The following is a 21,025-nucleotide window of genomic DNA, read 5'->3' on the forward strand; positions in this document are numbered from 1 at the left end:
TACATATATGTATATACAGGTACATATCGTCACCTGAAATGCAAAATAACGTATCATCAAAAAATTCAAAATTGAGTGTGTTATTGATTACGATTCACTACTTCAAATTATATACATAACATTACATATGTCCAACATTTTCAGGTTCTGTGCTCAGATACAAACCAGTTTTAATCAATTTTAAATTTTTTTTCACTCACGTTCCATTTTATTCCGTGTTTCATTCTTGCCACTGTAAATTTCCGAAAATGTTGTTGCGTTATTTTGCATTTCAGGTGACGATATGTTCATATTTCTCACACAAATTTCGTGCATATTTTTTGCTATTAAAGCGATTTTAAAAAGTTTAAGGCTTTACCACGTCATAAACGCACTTGATTTCATGAAAAATGTGTATAAATCGATTACGAATTTTCCAATTTTATAACGGGTTTGACTTATTTAAATCTGACATTCGTCATCAGACAATTATGCTTGCTAAGTATGCATCATTTTTTGTGGAAAATAAAACAAATTTATTTCAAAGTGAAATATTTTTGCAAATGCATTATCACTTTATATTATGTATATATATTTAATATTTTAACTTTTCAAGGATTATTGGGTTATTATTAGCAAAAATATGGACAAAATGTTATGAATAAAATATAAATTTCGCCCAACTTTTCCAAACCAAAAGTGGAATGAACTCATATGACGTATCAATATGGGTAAATAGATGTTTGATTTTGTATTAGTATATCCCTGTATTACCCATATATATGTAGGTATAGAGTGTCCTAAAATTAATGCAAGATTTGAATTAAATGGAAAAAACAGTTGTTAGTTTTTCCGATTGTAATTTTTTATTGAGTTATATAGTACCAAAGATAGGGCTATTTATGGAATAACACATTGGGAAAATAGCCTCCACGCTTTTCCATATACATACGCTCTCGTTTGTCCCAATTTTCCATGACTATTCTTCATAAATGCATCTGAAAACCTCACATAGTAGTGGAATGGTTGCAATAGACCTGTGATTTTAAATAGCCCAATAAAAATAAATCTAATAAGGTTATAACAGCTCAAGGATGGTCCAATTATGTCTACAGCTCAAAAAAACAGACACGTTGTAGATGGGTTTTGATCTGCGGCCACCAAGCTTAATACAGGGTCCGGCACTCGAAGTGTAACCTGCTTCAGACCGATTGCGCAGCTGTCGCAATGGAATCAGCTGTTTATAAACACTGACAGTTCGGAGTATTGTTCACAAGTGTACAAAAGCGTTTTGCCAAAAGTGAACGCAAAAAAAAATGATCAGCGATGGACTTCAAACGTAATAGTGTGATTGCTTTATATTTAGCTCGAAAAACACAGCCAGCAATTGTTCGTCAGCTCAAACACCTTAATGTGAATCAAGTTTTTGTTTATCGCACCATCACTTGTTACTCGATACTGGTAATGGTGAGATGGTTCGGAAAGTGAAGAAGCGACTTGAGCGAAATCCATGACGAAGTGCCAATCAAATGGCTAAAGAACTGAAAATGTCCGACCGCAGCATCCGACGCATATTGAAAAATGAGCTCAAGGTCAAGCCTTACAAGTTCAAAAGGGCCATGATCTCACACCGAAGCAGCAACAAGTAAGACTAGAGAGAGCGAAGCAGTTGCTTCGCTTGGCCGAAAGCGGTCAAATTCCGAACATTGTGTTTTCTGACGAAAAAAATTTTCCAATTGAGCAATTCGTAAACTCTCGAAACCAGGAGGCAGTACCCGCCACAAATAATGGTTTGGGCCGCTGTCACCGCAGATGGGCGCTCTCCAGTTGTTTTCATTGAGCCTGGCGTCAAAGTAAATGGGACATATTATCGGGAAAGTGTTCTGGAGGTGAAAACGTGGGCAAACAAAAATTTCGGTCGCAAACCATGGACGTTTCAACAAGACTCAGCACCGTCTCACAAAGCGCAAGTGAACCAAGAATGGCTGAAAAACAGCGTTCCGACACAATGCCTCTCAAATTCACCAGATGCGAATCCAGTGGATTATTCTCTCTGGCCATTTTGGAGAGCAAGGTCCGATGTAAAAAATACACCAGTCTCGAGATGCTGAAGAAAGTCATTGTCCGTGAGTGGGCCAAAATATCGGCAAGTCATATTCGGGCAGCTTGCGATTCGTTTTTTGACCGTCTCAAGGCCATAGTTAAGGCAAGAGGTGGTCATATCGAGTAAAAGTGAATTGGTTCTGAATTTATCACACATAATTTTCCAAACCGATTTTATGGCTTTTTTAATTGAAACTTCGAGTGCCGGACCCTGTAATAAAGACTTGTTGTTCGCCCCATTATTAAGCCTAAATTGTTGGCTGTCGATTTATTTTATTTAGGGTTGTCACCATTTTACTTCATAAATGCAGACATATAATTGAATCCCTTAATTTCAGTAATATATATCACACACTGACCAACATTTTCGATCAAAAGTCAACTATAGGTATAGTCTAAATATTCGGTACCTAGGAGCTTGAACAGTTTTCAGTGCATTTTAACAATTTTGGGTCGTAAGGTAGCGCACACTAAAGACATGATTCGGGCAAAGTTGTATCACTTTATATTAATTGCTTCTTGATTCGTGTACTGGAAACTGAACGAATCAAGTGGAATTTAAAATTGCGCTATATGGGAAGTAGGCGTAGTTGTTTTCCGATTTCGTCCATTTTCACAAAGTGACATAAGAATGTAAGAAAAATGTTTTGTCGAAATCGGTTGGTCGGTTGTCTCTGGCGTATTTAGTTATTGATTTATCGCGCTTTTAGTAGTTTTTAACAGTACCGTTATATAGGGAGTTGTCCTTCGATTTCATCCATTTTCACACTGTCGGTAGAAGTTCTTATAAGATTTGTACTTACCATATTTTGGTTGTTGTAGCTTAAGTGGCTTAGGAGATATGTACATTAAACTTGTTAGAGGGCGGGGCCACTTTTTCAAAAAAATTTGCCCACAGGTGGCCTCATTACTACGATCCTTTGTACCAAATTACTGCTTTATGTATATCGTAATTTAGTGCTTAGGTGTAGCACTTTATAAACATATACTGGAAACATGAATATTATTAATGTATTAAAATAGTAGTAGCTTTAAAATATATTATAAATAGTAGACGAGCGGGAATCTTCCTAAAACTTCCTCTGCAGTGACTTCAATATTATGATGCGTGTGCAGCAACTCCAGGCCGTTCAATCTATTTTGAAGCATTTTTGTTCTCAGCCACGTTTTCGCATAGCGAAGTGCCGAAAAAGAGCTTTCAGAGCTCGCATTCGTCACAGGAAGTGTGCAGAATATGCGAAAAAAACTATGAATTACGGGGTATAGGTCTACATCGCAGTTTTCAACGTTTCCAATGCAGTAGTCGGAAACTTGTTGTCTTTTGATTTTTGCTTCTGCCCCCAATGGCACTGCCAGTGATCAAGTTCATATTTCAGCTTCAAATTTCACACGACGTTGTCATTATCCTAAAGGCCTTTGAATCTATCTATCAAGCAATCAAAAAGTTGTCAATTGCTTTGGTTTTCAAAGCTCATCCTTTTTCTGGAAGTAGCAAACTCAGTTTAAGTCCATCTAATACTTCTCTAAAAAAGCGCGTCTTCAAATCTTGGCCGATTGTATCCAACAGAGGAATGTACTCTGAGACCCTGTAGTATTCTTCGCAAGTTCTCACGCAGAAATTTTCGTTTTTTTGTTTGTCGGCCGCAGTTTCTTGGTTATTCTACGTCAACTTTCAGTTATGCCGCCATTTTTATCGTGCTTGAATAAATGGATCGAACATGTCCTTAGCTTTTTTGTCTGTGATTTGGAAACGTTACGAGTGCCTTTGTCAGATCGATTCATTCTTTCTGAAGAATCACGCTGAGTGAATGAGTTAGAGATATTTACATAGGCAAAACATCCCAATCATAAGTTCAAATTTACACACGGCTGCGATGAGTCTCGTTGTTTTTCCCGCTGTTTCCTAACTTTTCTAGTTACTTATTGTTGTTTCTTCAAGATAAATTGCCACAGTAAAAAACACGCCTTAAAATGTCAGTATTAATCGAACAAATCACAGATGGAGCTGAATGCAGCATCTATTTGAAGTTCTCTATCAACCAGCGTTGTTTCAAATTTAGCACTTTCAGGTACAGATCTTTATTCAGAGTAGTAAAATTATTAATAAGCTATTTAGCCCTTGGAGGGGGGAAATGTCCTCAATTTCCCCCTCTGAATCCGCATTTTTTGCAACAAATTAATTCAATATAGATACTAAACTTCTGCATGAATGTACCCATATCTATGTAGCTTAACAGACCTGTACAGTAGTGTAGTGTTCTTAAAAATACTGTACTCATTCTTTGCTGTACAGTATACTTCTTAGGGCAGAAGTACTAAGTAGCACAGCATTTTTATTGTTCTCACTTAGAATGGTTGAACTCTTCGTGAATGAGGACTACATTTGTCTTTTTTTAATACGCTGTAAATCAAGCGAAATTATAAGGACAGCTTGTGTGTGCTATTATACAACTGTGCAGATGAGCTCAGTATTATTCAACACGTATATAAACATGGATTGTATGGAAAACGACACTCGTGCAATGAACGCACAAGAGAATGCAAGTTTTTGTTGCAATAAAATTCTCAGATTTTGATGAAAAAAAAAGAAATATGTAGAATTCAAGATATTAATGTAAATAATATAAGCGGACTGATGAAACTTCTTGCTCCTTTTGAAGCTTGTTCGAAAAAGCTGAAGGGTAGCAATTATCCAACATTGCATTTGACTATTCCACACATTAATAAACTTAAAAAAATAGCCACTTCGAAAGACAATGACATCAAAATTGTACAAAAATGTAAGTTTTCACTTTTAAAATAAAATAATTTAAAAAAATTTCATAACATTGCCTTGCCCTATTTTTATTTCCACCCACAAATAAATTGACAAAACTCACAGATTTAGAAAAGGAACAGGTTGTCAAAGACATTGAAGAAATGATGATAGATATTAATATAAATAGCCAAAATGAGGATATTGTACAATTAATTAAACCCACACAGGAAATAGATAATATTTTTGCAGATTATTCCCAACCTATTCAGAGCACTAACATTATATCCCATATTCAAGATGAAATTCAAACGTATAAAAATGTTAATAAAGCTTACAGTGAAGATTTTGATGTTCTGCAGTGGTGGTCAATTAAAAAAGACCGTTTTCCGTTGTTCTACCAAATTAGCTGCAAGATATCATGTGATATGTGAAGTTTGCACAAAATCGGAAACTTTTTGTAACAAATAAATTCAATATATATACTATATCTACACCTATCCAAACCAAATCTTTAGGTTTTGCTCGGACTATTTAGTAGCTGGTTTATGTGAAGTGTGCACAAAATCGGTCGAGCGGTTCTTTATTTATCACATTTTTTGTTGGAAAATTTTATTTTTAACTGCTAAATCAAAAGGAGAAAGTTTTTTGATACCGCGTATCCCTATGATTGATATCCCTATCAACTGATATGCCATTTCAATTCAAACGATTACAATTAAGTTTTAAAATAGATAGCAATTAATAAAATATTTTTTGTTTGAATAATTGAATGTGATGTTAAAAAGATTTTTTTTATTATTTCCCGAAGCACGTACCGGAGCGCTAGTACTCTATATAACTCATACACAGACCGACAAATTCGATAAGATTTGTTGGATTTGTTTGTTCGCATAAGATTTGTTGTTATCTATATACTATTATTATGGCACATACTAAACAATTGTTCCCTGGATTTCATTAAGGTATCTCACATATATTCAACAGTCAAGGAAAGTCAGCCGGATGTTCGAAAATTCTGGTAATACTTATATGGGGGCTAAGTCAAGTTTTCGCCCAATTGTATCTATCCTAGACACAAACATATACTGTTATGAGTAAGATATGTTCTGTAGTTTTCATTGAAATAACTCAAATATTGGCTGATATATCCAGCATAAAATAACCTGGAAGTTTAAAAATCTTTATATTAGGTATATGGGGGTTCAGGGAAGTAATGACCGATGATCCGATTCAACCCATTTTTGATACACAGAATTACGATATTTTCGTTGAAAAGTCAACTATAGATACTGGGGTCCACATATTCTGTATCTAGAGACTTGAACAGTTCTGGTTGGATTTGGAAAAGTTTTGGTCATATGGTGGCATATCATTAAGGAATTCTTCTTCTTTTCTACTGCCTTAGAAGCCGCTTACTCGGTTATAGCCGACTTAACAACAACGCGCCAGTTGTTTCTTTCTTTCCCAAGGTGGCGCCAATTGGAGATTCCAATCGAAGCGGATGTCTCTTAATTCGCTGCACTATGTCAATGTCGTCGTATAACTCGTACATCGTTCCATCGAACGCGATATACGCCGTTGCCAATGCGCAAAGGGCCATAAATCTTTCGCAGAACCTCTCTCTCGTAAACTCGACTCGTGGCGTCGACTCATCAGATGTTGTCATCGTCCATGCCTCTGCACCATATAGCAGGACGGGAGTAATGAGTGACTTATAGAGTTTGGTCTTTGCTCGTCGTGAGAGGACTGTACTTCTCAATTGCCTACTCAGTCCGAAGTAGCACCTGTTGGCAAGAGTTATTTTGCGTTGGATTTTGAGGCGGACATTGTTATTGGTGTTAATACTGGTTCCAAGAGAGACGAAACGACTTCGAAGTTATGGGAGGCAAGTCGCGTGTGCGCAGACCCATTTGCTTTGCTTCCTTATCCAGTCTGGAGATAGCAGAACCCACGGCGCGGATGTTGAGGCCAATTTCTACAGATCGCATTATTTTCTTCAGCAGTAGATTAAAGAAGTCGCACGATAGGGAGTCGCCTTGTGTGAAAATTCAGACATCGCGGCATAAAGGCAGCTCCTTTTCGTGCTGTCGAAAGCAGCTTTGAAATCAACGAAGAAGTGGTGTGTGTCGATCCTCTCTTCACTGGTCTTTTCCAAGATTTGGCGCATGGTGAATATCTGTTCAGTTGTTGATTTGCCAGGCCCGAAGCCACACTGATAAGGTTCAATCAGTTTGTTGACGGTGGTGTGATTTAATCTTTCACACACGAGCGTATTGTGTAAAGATAGAACCTTGTATGCCATATTTAGGAGATTTATCCCACGGTAGATGCGCAGATTGTGGGGTCTCCCTTTTTGTGAATTGGGTACAGCACACTTAAATTCCAATCATTGGGCATGCTTCCGTACCATATTCTACAATGAAGCTGATGGATGCTCTTTATCAGTTCTTCTGTCCTTACGTACAGCTTGAAATGCCGTCCCACAGTTCTCTTATACCGAGTTGCTGATTAGTGCTCCCAGAGAGCAGGAGTGTAAGTCGAGTAGAAAATCATTCCCACACCAAATTTGCGTTTCTTTATATAACCACTGTAGTAAATGCCACAAGAACCTACTCGCCTCAGTCCGAATGCGATGGATGGGACGCATTTCTTGGACGGCGGTGATGTCAGCCTTTACTCTAACAAGGTCATCAACAAGCTGGGCAGCGGCACCTTCCCAATTAAGGGACCAAACATTCCAGGTGCATGCCCATAAATCGTAATCCTTAACACATTTGCAGGGGTCGTCATCAAAAGGGGGTCACTTATCCGAGGCCGGTTTATTCTTTTCACACACAGCGCACAACTATGTGGAGAAGATATTTCGCCTCCTGACTTTAGCTCGCCTTCAAACGTATGTTTTCTGGCTACCCAGAGAATACTTGTTCTAAACCTGGATCTCGTGAGCTGCTTGGGCCAATGTAAAATAATCGTTTCTAGCCACTCCCAAGTGAATGGAATTCAGAGAATTCTCCTCATTTCCGTGAACTTCTACACATAAGTTACATATGTACATTATATTGCTTCTAATGGCACAGAACTCAGGCACAATAATTGTTTTTATTCAATGACCATTGTTTGGTTGATTTTGTGAGAAATACTTATTTCTAATATTACTTGGACACATTTCTCAATTCTCTTGATTATAAACATCCCCGATTTCTTAAGAGATTTCCTAATAAATTTCTTATTTCACTGTAAATAGTGCAGTTCGTACTGAAAATAACTTAGATTTCTGTTCGAATAGGTAGTTTGTCTAAAAAAGCTAAATGCGCTTCTTAAGCCGTCTTGGAACCAACTCCATTTATAAAATTTTTGTAATTTTAAACCAATCATGCTGCTCCGAACAAACATGAATCATGCGCTAGTTTTTGGTACTAACTTGAATGAAGCCCTAAAGGCTTCTACGAACTTCACTTTATTTTATACCCTTTGTTAATCCGAATACCATGATATCCTAGATTCCAGCTTAACATTTAATATTAACTTTTTCACATTAATTAACAAATAATGTTTTTGTATTTCACTTTCAGGTTAATTTACACACTCCAGAAATATATTTTAAGACTTTTTCTAGTATAACCTCGAATTTTAGTTCGAATATTTATGGTATAGTTAAGGTTAGCGACAATGACACTGGTAAACATGGGGAAATAAATAAATTGCAAATTGTTGATGGTGATCCCGATGGAAATTTCGTTATAACACCAACACATAATATCGGTGAATATTTCATTGAAATAAATAAATTTGCAAAACTAAACGATTCCATAAAATATAATTTAACCTTACGTGCCGAAGATAAGGGAGTGCCCATGCGGCATTGTTACAAAACCATTCCAGTACACTTTATTAAGGAAAGAAATAACGCACCAGTATTTACTAAGCATTTATATGAAATCTCAATATCCGAAACTTCGCCACCAAATATGCCAGTGATCAGGCTGAAAGTGACTGACCCCGATTTAGGTAAGAATGCCATGGTCTATTTGGAGATAGTTGGAGGAAATGAGGGTGGTGAGTTTCGAATAAATCCTGATTCAGGCATGCTGTACACACAAAAGCCACTCGATGCCGAAAGCAAATCCTTCTACACGCTCACCGTATCTGCAATTGATCAAGCTAATCTCGGCTTTCGTAAGCAGTCGTCGGCGAAGGTGAAAGTTAATATACAGGATATGAATGATAATGATCCGTTATTTGAGCCGATGAACACGACCATCGAATTAGATGAGAATGAATTGGCCGGCACTTTTGTTGTAAAATTAACAGCGCGTGATAAGGATAGTGGAGAGAATGCATACATATCATATAGTATAGCTAATCTGAATGAGGTTCCCTTTGAAATAGATCATTTTTCGGGGGAGCTTAAAACAACAACATTAATCGATTACGAAACCATGCGAAGAACGTATGTGCTCAGCGTACGCGCATCAGATTGGGGCCTGCCATATCGACGACAAACTGAATTGGAGCTCTTAATCAAAATTAGAGATATTAACGATAACCGTCCACAGTTCGAGCGTGTCAACTGTGTTGGAAAAGTTTTGCGTAATATACCCGTTGGTACGGAAATATTCACGCTTTCGGCCATAGATTTTGATGCTGGTGATTTCATTACCTATCGTCTCATATCGGGTAGCGAAGATGGCTGTTTTAATCTTGATCCAACTACAGGAGTACTATCGATTGGTTGTGACTTGACTGATGTTTCAGCAACAACGCGTTACATAAATGTATCTTCCACTGATGGCACACATTTCTCGGACGAAATGAATATGGTCATTGATATTGTTGGTGATGAGAAGAATGTCTTCATGGAGCATATCGATATGTTCAGTGGTTATGGTAGCTTTGAATGCCGTGAAACCGGTGTTTCCAGACGACTAGCTGAGAACTTGGCGGCGGCGGAACGCAATAATGCAAACGTACATGAGAAGACCTACATAAATGACCTGGGGTTGACGCCTAGTCGTTATGGCGAGAATATGCATGCGCCAGAATTCATAGACTTCCCTAGTGAACTACGACTGAACGAAAGCATTGAGTTGGGCGAAACTGTGATGTGGATAAAGGCTAGAGATCGTGATTTAGGTTATAATGGAAAATTAGTTGTGGCTATTTCGGACGGTGATAATGATTCGGTATTTCGCATCGATCCTGATAGCGGTGAACTGCAAATAATTGGGTATCTCGATCGTGAACGACAAGATGAATACGTGTTGAATGTAACTGTTTACGATCTTGGCCAGCCGAAAAAGTCTCAATCAAAATTGTTACCCGTTTTCATACTCGATAGCAACGATAATCGACCGGTTTTCCAAAAGTCGCTAGCAACATTTCATCTTCCAGAGAATGCTTTTAATGGCACTTTGATATTTTGCTTAAACGCTTCGGATGCGGATATAGAAGAAAACGCAAAAATTGCCTACTTCATGCAGACGGAAACGAAAGATTTCTTCGTGAACATCAGCACCGGTTGTATATATTTAGCCAACGCGTTGGATCGGGAAAAGCTGGACAATTATGAACTGCACATACTAGCCAAAGATAATGGTGAATTAGCACTCACAGCCGAAGCTGTGATAAACATATTGGTCGAGGATATCAACGATAATGCGCCCATTTTTGGTGTACAGGAATTCATTTTTAAAGTGCGTGAGGATATACCTCGCGGTACAGAGGTGGCGGCAATCGAAGCAACAGACATCGATATCGGTCCGAATGGTGAAATATTCTTCTCAATAAAGGAAGAGCTGGCGGTTGAAGAGCTGTTCAAAATTGACAAACACACCGGTGTCATACATACTTTAGGCTATTTGGATTACGAGAAACGACAAGTGCATAATTTAATAGTGAGTGCGATAGATCGCGGTTCACCATCTTTAACAACCGATATGCCTGTGGTGATTGAGATTATCGATGTGAATGAAAATCGTTTCGCACCTGAATTCGACGATTTTGTCTATACAGGCCATGTGAAAGAAAATCTGCCGTCACGCAGTTTTGTAATGAACATAACCGCGAAAGATGCCGATATAAATGGACCAGATTCGAAGATCTCCTATAGTATACGCGGTGGCGATGGTATCGGTGTGTTCACAGTAAATGATGAAGGTAAGCACTGGTTTGTATTTTTAGCTGTGGAACGGATTTGTATAACAATATTCGCTTTCTTTTAAAGGTGTCATACGCACATTATCCCATTTGGATGCTGAAACAAAATCCAGTTATTGGCTTACGCTTTGCGCTCAAGATAATGCAATAATACCTTTGAGCAGTTGTGTGCAGGTAGAAATAAAATTTAGATTTAAATTTCATAATTTAACTTAAGGTAATTAAAAAACTTAGGTTAGAAAAGAATATGTTCAGCAATAAGCGCTTATATAATTTAAACAAAGAATTTGGTTCTTTTCTCCCACAGGTCAACATTCAGGTGGAAGATGAAAACGACAATGTGCCATTAACTGATAAACCAGTCTACTACGTATCTGTCTTGGAAGGTAGTCCAGAGAACACACCCGTCATACAATTAAACGCTTTCGACAGCGATAAGAATCCAGCACAGTTTTTTACTTACCGGATAACTTCGGGAAATCCGGAAGGATTTTTTGATTTAAATTCAACATCAGGTATAGTAAAATATTGAAATCATATAATAACATGCAAGGAAGGCCTTTATCCATTTAAGACAAGATGATATACTGTTATTAGAGAAATTTTCTTTCTGAATTTCTTTATATTGACCGATAGATGCGTTATAAAATGAACCGGAAGTTTGAAAATATTAATGTTAGGTATATAGGAACTAAGGGAGGTGTAGTCCCAATTTCACCCATTTTGTGGGGCAATGATTTTACTCATTTTCACAGAGTTTGCAGAAATACTCAAACGACTTCTTTTCAAGAAGTTTTGTTAGGTATATGGGGGTTAAGGAAAGTATTCATCTCTTTTAAGCCATTTTCCATACTGTTATGAAGAAATGATTTTCTCCGAATTTCAATAATATGTCTCGTAGATTGCCCGAAAACAGTTGTAATTACTTTTAATTTAATAATTTTGACAATTTTTGGTCTTAAGGTGGCTTATTTAGTACTAGTTATTCGTGCAGAGTTTCATCCCGATACATTCATTGGTGCTTGATTTGCATACTGGAAAATGAAAATATGGGAAGTAGGATAATCTTATTTACCTGATAGACAAACACTCGGATTTCAAAACGTCTCGTCATCCTGATTTATCAAACAGAATGGTGAATTTTGCCCATTTCATATCCTTCAAAGTAATCCCCACCCGCTGCAATACACTTATGCCAACGAATTTACCAGTCATCATAGCACTTGGAAAATCCTCCGTCGTGATGGCCATCAGAACCTTCTTCGATTCAGCTTTTATATCTTCAATTGAGTCAAAACGGTGTCCTCGGAGTGGTCAAGTGAATTTACTGAATAGGGAGAAGTTACACGAAGGTAAATCAGGCGAATGCGTGGTTGCGGCACGATATTTGAAAATGTGGCGAAATGATCACGAATAACCAATGCAGTATGAGATGGTTCATTATCACACTTCTTTGTTCAATAAATTCAGACATAGTAAAAATCGAAGAATTCAATTTTAGAGCCTCACAAAACGACGCGTATCTTAAATAGTAATGAATATTTTGACGTGAAATTTAACATAGATGTCACTAATAGTACTATCAACTTACAGAAAAAAAACTATCGATTCAAAAAACACGCGAAGTGTAAATTATTAGGTGTTACAAAGAACCGTCAAGTGGAAAAAAACTTTTATTTTCTTTAGCAATATGTTGCAAGATTATAAAAAAAGATCACTAAATATTTATTGATATCTATTACAGGGAATTTGATAACTACGGAGAGAAAACTAGATAGAGAAAATCAATCAGAGCATATACTAGAGGTAATTTATCACTTACTTACTTTCAGATACTTTTGAAATACACACATAAATAAAATTTTCAATAACCAATCAATTCCCTCAATCTCTACTGTAGATCTCCATTACCAATAACGGCACTCCAGCACTAACTTCAACAACGCGTGTCGTTGTTTCAGTTGTAGATATCAACGATCACAGTCCTGAATTTGAGCAACGATTCTACAAAATTCAAGTACCTTCTACAGTAGACATAAACGAAACAGTTTTCCAGGTATTCAAATACTTTCATCGACAAGCTTTCAAAGTTATCTTTTTTTATTCTCCTTATTTCATATTCTTGCTAGGCACGTGCCATTGATAATGACATCGGTGAGAATGGGCGCATTACTTATTTCATAAAATCTGGCAAGGGTAAAAACCGTTTTCGCATGGACCTAGACACTGGTTTTATTTACTTAACGAAACCATTGGAAGTGGACGCCGAATATGATTTGAATATACGAGCTGAAGATAATGGAAATCCGAAACGTAACCAAAATGCTAAATTAAATATAGTTGTCATACCAGTATCGACAAATTCTCCGCATGCGCCTATTATAAAAGAGGAAGATAGTCGTATTGATGTAACTGAAAGTGATCGGCCAGGATTTTTAGTAGCACTAATACAGGCGACCGATGAAGACAACGATCATTTGTGGTATAACTTAAGTGGTAAGATGAACAATTGAAGTGTATGAGTTTGAAACTGATCAATGGGCGATCTACTACTAGATCTTCACTTGCCTAATCATTTTTAACGATTCACACTTTTTAAGAATTGTTATTGAATTATCACAAGAAAAAAACCTTCACTTCGGCCGCTCTTTTTACCATTCACAAACAAGAACAGTATTTTTTATTAATATATTGCAACTAGTTCAGATAAAAGAAAGGACTTATAAGCAACTTGACTTCATATATTTAAACCTATTTTCTTCTTTACTGGCGTAGACACCGTTTACGCGATTATAGCTGAGTTAACAACAGCGCGCTAGTCGTTTCTTCTTTTCGCAATGTGCTACTGCGTCGAATACTTTCAGAGCTGGAGTGTTTTCGTCCATTCGGACAACATGACCTAGCCAGCGTAGCCGCTGTCTCTTAATTCGCTTAACTATGTCAATGGCGTCGTATAACTCAAAAAATCTTTCGCAGCACTTTTCTCTCGAAAACTCGCAACGTCGACTCATCAGTTGTTGTCATCGTCCAAGCCTCTGCACCATTTAACAGGACGGGAATTGTGAGTGACTTTTAGAGTTTGGTTTTTGTTCATCGAGAGAGGACTTTACTTCTCAATTGCCTACTCAGTCCGAAGTAGCACCTGTTGGCAAGAGTTATCCTGTGTTGGATTTCCAGGCTGACATTGTTGTTGGTGTTTATACTTTATCCAAGATAGACGAAATTATCTACGACTTCAAAGTAATGACTTCCAGCAGTGACGTGAGAGCCAAGTCGCGAGTGCGACGACTGTTTGTTTGATGACAGGAGATATTTCGTCTTGCCCTTGTTCACTGGTAGACCCATTTGTTTTGCTTCCTTGTCCAGTCTGGAGAAAGCAGAACTAACGGCGCGGGCGTTGAGGCCGATGATATCAATATCCCACACCAAATTTGCGCTCCTTTATATGGCCATTGCAGTAAATGCCACAAGAACCTACTCGTCTCAGTCCTTGTCCTGTCCATCGCATTTCTTCGACGGCGGTCCTCTACCGAGGACATCAACCAGCTGGGCAGCGGCATTTTCCCAATTAAGGGACTGGACATTCCAGGTGCATGCCGTAAAATCGTAGTCCTTAATTCGTTTGCTATGGCCGTCATCAAAAGGGGGTCTCTCATCCGAGGCTTGTTGTGCTTTTTCATTGGTACTGTTTTTTACGTGGTGGGTCCCAAACCCAGCGCACAACCCTGTGAAGAGGATGTTTCGCCTTCTTACTTTAGCTCGCCTTCAAACGGATGTTCTTAGGCTACCCAGAGGATACTTGGTCAAAAACCGGAAGTCGCGAACTGCTTGAGCCATATTTAAACCTATAGTTATTACAAAATTACAAAACAACTTTGGGTATTGGCTAATTTGAAAAATCGCTGGGCTTGAGATGTTTGAGTTGTCTTGGTTGTCCATCTCTAGCAAATTACATGGCTACTTCTTCGTTACAATGCTGTTGCAAACTTGCACTATATGATGCTGCAATTTAAAATATTTCTGCCTTAACCGAGTTTACGTCTAGATCACGCTCTATATCAGCACATCTACAATACCAAGGCGCTTTGACAATTAGTCTTAATACATACTTTGTTTTAAAATTGTTAGATGACTTTCTTATTATTTGCGTTACTACATCCCCAGAGTTGTGCACCATAGCTCCATATCGGTCGGAGTATTTGTTTGTAGATAAGTAACTTATTTTCGATGGATAACACTTATTTGTTACCAATTAACATATTAATATTTTTGAGTCGCATGTCGAGCTCCTTCCATTTGTTTTTTATATGAACTTCCGTAGCTTAGAGTCAAAAGACTTTCTTAAGGGGTCAGTAGGGTAATCTTAATTTTTTTTCTGTTTTGCATTTTCTGTTGTCGTATACCCTTAAAATTAATGTATGTAATGTACCACTTTACCATTGGAAGGTTTCGAAAAAGGCCCAAAAATAATAATACCGCACGACGTTCGGAGCGCTCGGAATGCTCACCTCAAATTTTAAACGCGTTTTCCTCAAAACACACTTTTTTAAACTGGCGGACACGATTCCGGTCGAACTATTCAACCGATTTGCTTAATTATTATTTTTTTTAATGTTCACAAGACGTCTAGCTATCTTCCCTACCAGATTCAAAATTTTTTTTATAATTTATTGACAATATTAAGACAAAATTTATGAAAAAAAACACGGAAAAAAATTAAAAAAAACGTTAATTCCTTTTCTATTTATCAACATTTTTTCATGATTCTGGTAGGGACGATAACCATTCCCGTATATTTTAAGAATAAGTAGGGTTTTTGTGTTTCAGATGATCCAAACATGAGAAATCGTGTCCGCCAGTGAAAAAACGCAACTCATTCACCCAGCTACGTAGGTTGCTATATATATTTCTGGCCTAATAATGTAAATAGACATATTTATCAAAGAAAATGGTTAGATCCATGATTCGTCACCTGTGACGATCTTATAAACGTCTTTTGAAGCACCGCGATCGTATTTTTTCAGCATTTCTTTACATCAATCCACACGAGCCTTTTTTTGAGCGATTGTCAAATTGTGCGGGATCCAACGAGAACAAACCTTTTTTACGGCCAGGTGTTCATGCAATATCGAATGTATGCTGGTGGGAGAAATGCATAGGCATGCCTCTATCTGAAGGTATGTTACATGACGGTCTTGCATTATCAGTTCACGTACGGCATCGATGTTTTCTGGCACAACGGCTGTTTTTGGACGACCTTAGACGGAATTCGTCTTTGAGCGAGCGTCGGCCACGATTGAATTCGTTGTACCAGTTTTTCACAGTACTATAGGATGGTGCTTCATAGCCATACAAAGATTTTAGTTCATCGATGCACTCTTGTCGTGATAATCCACGTCGGAAGTTGTGAAAAATGATCGCATGTAAATGTTCACGAGTTAATTCCATTTTTTGGCCGAGATGAATTTTTTAATTCCCTGTAAATAAAACAATTCACAATTAAATGACAAAACGTTCTGAGTGATGTTATGCTAAAAAATGTCAAACTTTCCAATGGAAATGTCAGATTGCACCTGGCAACACTTAGTGTTGCCCTAGGCCAGAATATATATAGCAGCGCTCGTATTTCTCCGACAGACGTCATCAAAAAATTCCGAAAAAATTTGTTTATACACTCCACGTATACATATGTACCTCATGATATGTGAAAAAAGTTCTATTGTAGAATGAAAATGTCAAAAAAATGTCAAAAACCGGCCCAAATTACCCTACTGACCCCTTAAGTACAGCAAGCAACGCGGTATCATCTGCAAATGTGTCTGTTGTATAATTGCAGGCTATTGGCAGGTCATGGGTGAACCTTGTGGAACTCTTGCTTTTATTTCCCTAAGGATGGGATACTTGTCTCCTTGTTTAACGCAGAAGTAGCGACTTGATATATACATATAATTTTATGATGTCATAATGCTGTTTCGCTCAAGTCAGTTTTAGTTTCGAAATCAGTCCTTTGTGACAAACTTTAACGAACGCTTTTGCAAAATTCAAAAATACGGTAGAACATAATTTTTTCCCTCAAAGGCTTTTTCAATAATGTGCGTAATCTGTGGGTTTGATCAATCGTAGAATGGTTAGTCGAATGCCAAACTGATGCGCTGGAATTATTGTTTTTCGTTCTACGATTTTATTAAGACTTTTTATGAGAATTTTCTCAAAAAGCTTCGATATTATCGGTAGAAGTGATTTTCCTGGCGTTTGAATCATAATAACTTCAGCAATTAAATTGACTTAGCTCGTCAAGCTGATGGTTTTGTTGTTACAAACATCGTGGCAAATTTAATATACCTTGTTCAGGGTATAAAAATAGTAAATACAGATCAATGTAATATTATACTAAATAAAATAAAACTGTTTCTTTCGCAGATGGCAACGAACGCAATGAATTTTACATCGGCAAGGAAAATGGTCACATATTACTCTCGAAAAGTTTGGATCGTGAAACTCAGTCATCGTATAATTTGACAGTTACCGTCACCGATGGCACACATATAGTTAATACAAATCTTTACATACACGTTGTCGATATCAATGATAATCGTCCACAGTTCACACAAGATATATACTATGTAAACATATCCGAGAATATCGAAGAGGAAGCCATCATAATGCAATTGCATGCCACCGATAAGGATGAAGATAATAAGATTTTCTATACGTTACATGCCGCACAAGATCCAACATCACTGTCATTATTTCGCGTTGACTCCATCAGTGGCAATGTCTTGGTGATAAAACGTTTGGATTATGAAAAAAACAGGTATCACACACTGATAGTGATAGCTAAGGATCAAGGTACTCCAGCCAAACGGAATTATGCAAAAATCGTGATAACTGTACACGATCATAATGATCATCATCCAGAATTTATGAGCAAAATCGTACAAAGTAAAGTACCAGAGAGTGCGGCGATCGGTTCAAAAGTGACTGAATTGACAGCATTAGATTTGGACAGTGGAGCAAATGCTGAAATAACGTACTCCATAATAACTGGTAATGTTGGCAATACTTTTGAAATAGAACCCACAATGGGTGTGGTTACGATTTCGAAAAATTTGAATATCAATAAAATGCAAGAGTATATGTTGCAAATTAAGGCCACAGATCACGGCGAGCCGCCACTCTCCTCACAAATGCCACTTCATATCATCGTAACTATGTCCGAAAATGATCCACCTATCTTTATGGCACCACTTAACGTGATTGAGATCTATGAAAATATTCCAGTGGGTGCATTTGTTTGTCAAGTGGAGGCACGCTCTTCCTCGTCTGTGTTCTACGAGGTGGCGGATGGTGATGAAGGCCAACGTTTTCGTATCAATCCCTCAACTGGTGTGATAACAGCGAATGACATCATTGATTATGAGAAGAATAAGTAAGTTAAATAGACTTTTATTACTAAAAGGCTCAAGTTATTAAGTAGAATTTTATTTAGATTTGATTGATATAGATTTTTATAACTGGCGGGACCATTTATAGATATTTGTGTTAAAATGAATTTTTGAATTTTCATCTTTTTCAGATCTTTCAATCTCACTATTATTGCAACAAACATGGCATCAGCTACTTCCACGCACAGTATTATCATACATATTTTAGATATAAACGACAATGAACCATACTTCGAGAAAAATGCATATAATGGAACTATTTCAGAGATTGCCAAAATTGGTTCTTTCGTTTTTCAAAGAAACGATCCACAAAACAGGTAATTTTTTTTCTAAGCATATGGTTAATTATTGTTTAAGTATTTAGTTGAAATTACAATGAATTGTAAAATATTTGAATTTTTTGTTCTTCAGACCTAAAAGCAAGAAACTTAGTAGAAAAAAGTAAGGAAGGGCTAAGTTTTAGTGCAACCGAATATTTCATACTCGCGCAACTTGCAAGTATCAAAGCCGATGAAATATATTTAGGTGTTGGCAAGATCCATAAAACGTGTATCTTATAAACTTACTTTTTAAGTCATATGTAGACCCAATTAGTTTTGCAGCTATATCAGCAAAAATTATATTAAAATCATCCTCAAATAAGATATATCTGACATACAGGGTTTTTCCGGAAAGTAATAAGCCTGAGTATGAGCCCATCGTTACAATTCTTTATAAACTTTCAAAATAGGCTCCTTTTGTGTCGATGCAGTGCTGCCAATGCGATTTCCAAGCATTGAAGGCGTCACGGAAGGCATTCTTCGGAATAGCCTTGAGAGACGAGGTGCATTCTGCTTGGATCCTCTCTGTCGTCTCAAAATGCTTGCCTTTCATCGGCCTTCCATGACTCGTTATCTGTGATTACGTTATTCAAAAATTGGGAGTCACTTTAACAAATGGGAGATATTTCGTCTTGCCCTTGTTCACTGCCAGACCCATTTACTTTGCTTCCTTATCCAGTCTGGAGAAAGGTATCGAACGGTTCGGAGAGGTCCTTCCCGATCCTGACGGAGCTTTTGGTGTTGCTCAACGTCAGTTTACACAGCCGTATTAGTTTTGCGGGGATACCAAATTCAGACATCGCGGCATAAAGCAGCTTTGAAATCACCGAAGAGGTGGTGTGTGTCGATTCTCCTTTCATGGGTCTTTTCCAAAATTTGACACATGGTGAATATCTGTTCATCTTTTACTCTCTCCTTACAAAAATAATTTGATAGTGGATTATTATTGAAAATTTCTGTATATATATGTATATACATGCATATATTCTGGGTATATAATTTTGTACTTGTAACTCAAAGTCTTTTTCTTCGCGGAGTGTCACTTTTGATGGAAATAATGTGTAACTTTTAACTTTTGGGGAGGAAACTACCCGTTTTCCCCCATCTCAGCTGGGGGTCTGGATGCGCGTCTGAATATATATCGATCACCGACAATTTCTGGCATTACAAAACTTTCTAATTTCTTTTCTTTAATTTCTCAAATTTTCAAATTTTTGATTTGTATTAACTTCAGAATAGTCAAAGAAAAAATTATATGTAAATAAAAGAAACAAAATCAGAATATGCCGTTTGTTCCACTCAAAAGACTGAGAAGACCACGACGGATTTTCCGCAAACGTAACGTGTCACGTTCAATGGCAACACAAGTGAACGAACTTGATATCGATATGACATTTGAGAGCATGTGCGAAGATCCCGATACGAGTTTCGATACCTACAATAAGAATGCTCTGATTCGCAAAAATCAAAAGTATAAAAAATTGTTCATTGCAGGACACGTGCCAAAGACTTCCTGTACAACGCTTTGCAAACCAATTTCATATATTTTTGCGCCACAAACCATACATAAAAATTCCAGATACATTTGAAATGGATTTATGTACATACATACATATCTTAAAAATGAATTGAAATATATTGTACTTATATATGTATATACATATGTACATGTTAGAAATTACAAAAGTGGAAAAGGGAGCACAAACTTAGTTATTATAGTTATTATTAGTATACCCAGCCCGCGGGTGAATTTTGTATTTTATTATGTACGGATAGAAGAGGTGCAACAGATCAAGAAAATATATATTTATATGTAGTTGTCGGTGACTTATGGTTTTTGATATTTGCATATAAAGTTCGAAAAGTTCAACTATTTAAAGTTCGTGTTTCTCCGATTTCTAATGAATTTTACACTTATGTATGTATATTTTTAACTTTTGCACCCAATAACACTTCACTAATTCGTTTCTGCCTATTTATTTTATATTTCCCCGCAGGCGTTGTCCTGCGTGAAATTATGCGTTTTAAAATGAAAAGAAAGTTGAATATATATTGTGTTAAAAATCATTTATTTGCGATTTTTCTACATTTTTCTTAATTTGGTGCGTAAATGTACAGAGAGAATGGTTTTCCAACTTGGGATCACGCCACGTATATATGCCACACACTTCTAGCGACTATCCTTGTGTTCTGTTGATTGTCATCTTAAATGCAATTTTCCCTGGAAACTGAATATGTTTGAACTGAAATGGCAAATTGTTTGA

General features: G+C 37.1%; 1 protein-coding gene across 2 annotated transcripts in view; it reads left to right on the forward strand.

Annotated features, from left to right (window-relative positions):
- The window catches only part of LOC120777411 (fat-like cadherin-related tumor suppressor homolog), an 84,096-nt gene that overhangs the window by 29,889 nt on the left and 33,182 nt on the right, over positions 1-21,025 (forward strand). For both annotated transcript variants that reach the window (XM_040108710.1, XM_040108711.1), the window contains exons 3-10: positions 8,413-10,996; positions 11,064-11,170; positions 11,304-11,511; positions 12,741-12,802; positions 12,897-13,052; positions 13,126-13,492; positions 17,417-18,425; positions 18,573-18,758. In XM_040108710.1, coding sequence (XP_039964644.1) covers positions 8,413-10,996; positions 11,064-11,170; positions 11,304-11,511; positions 12,741-12,802; positions 12,897-13,052; positions 13,126-13,492; positions 17,417-18,425; positions 18,573-18,758 — 4,679 coding nt within the window. The remainder of the gene's footprint in view (positions 1-8,412; positions 10,997-11,063; positions 11,171-11,303; positions 11,512-12,740; positions 12,803-12,896; positions 13,053-13,125; positions 13,493-17,416; positions 18,426-18,572; positions 18,759-21,025) is intronic.

Source organism: Bactrocera tryoni, chromosome 5 (genome assembly GCF_016617805.1).
Source record: "Bactrocera tryoni isolate S06 chromosome 5, CSIRO_BtryS06_freeze2, whole genome shotgun sequence".
NCBI classification, from domain to species: domain Eukaryota; kingdom Metazoa; phylum Arthropoda; class Insecta; order Diptera; family Tephritidae; genus Bactrocera; species Bactrocera tryoni.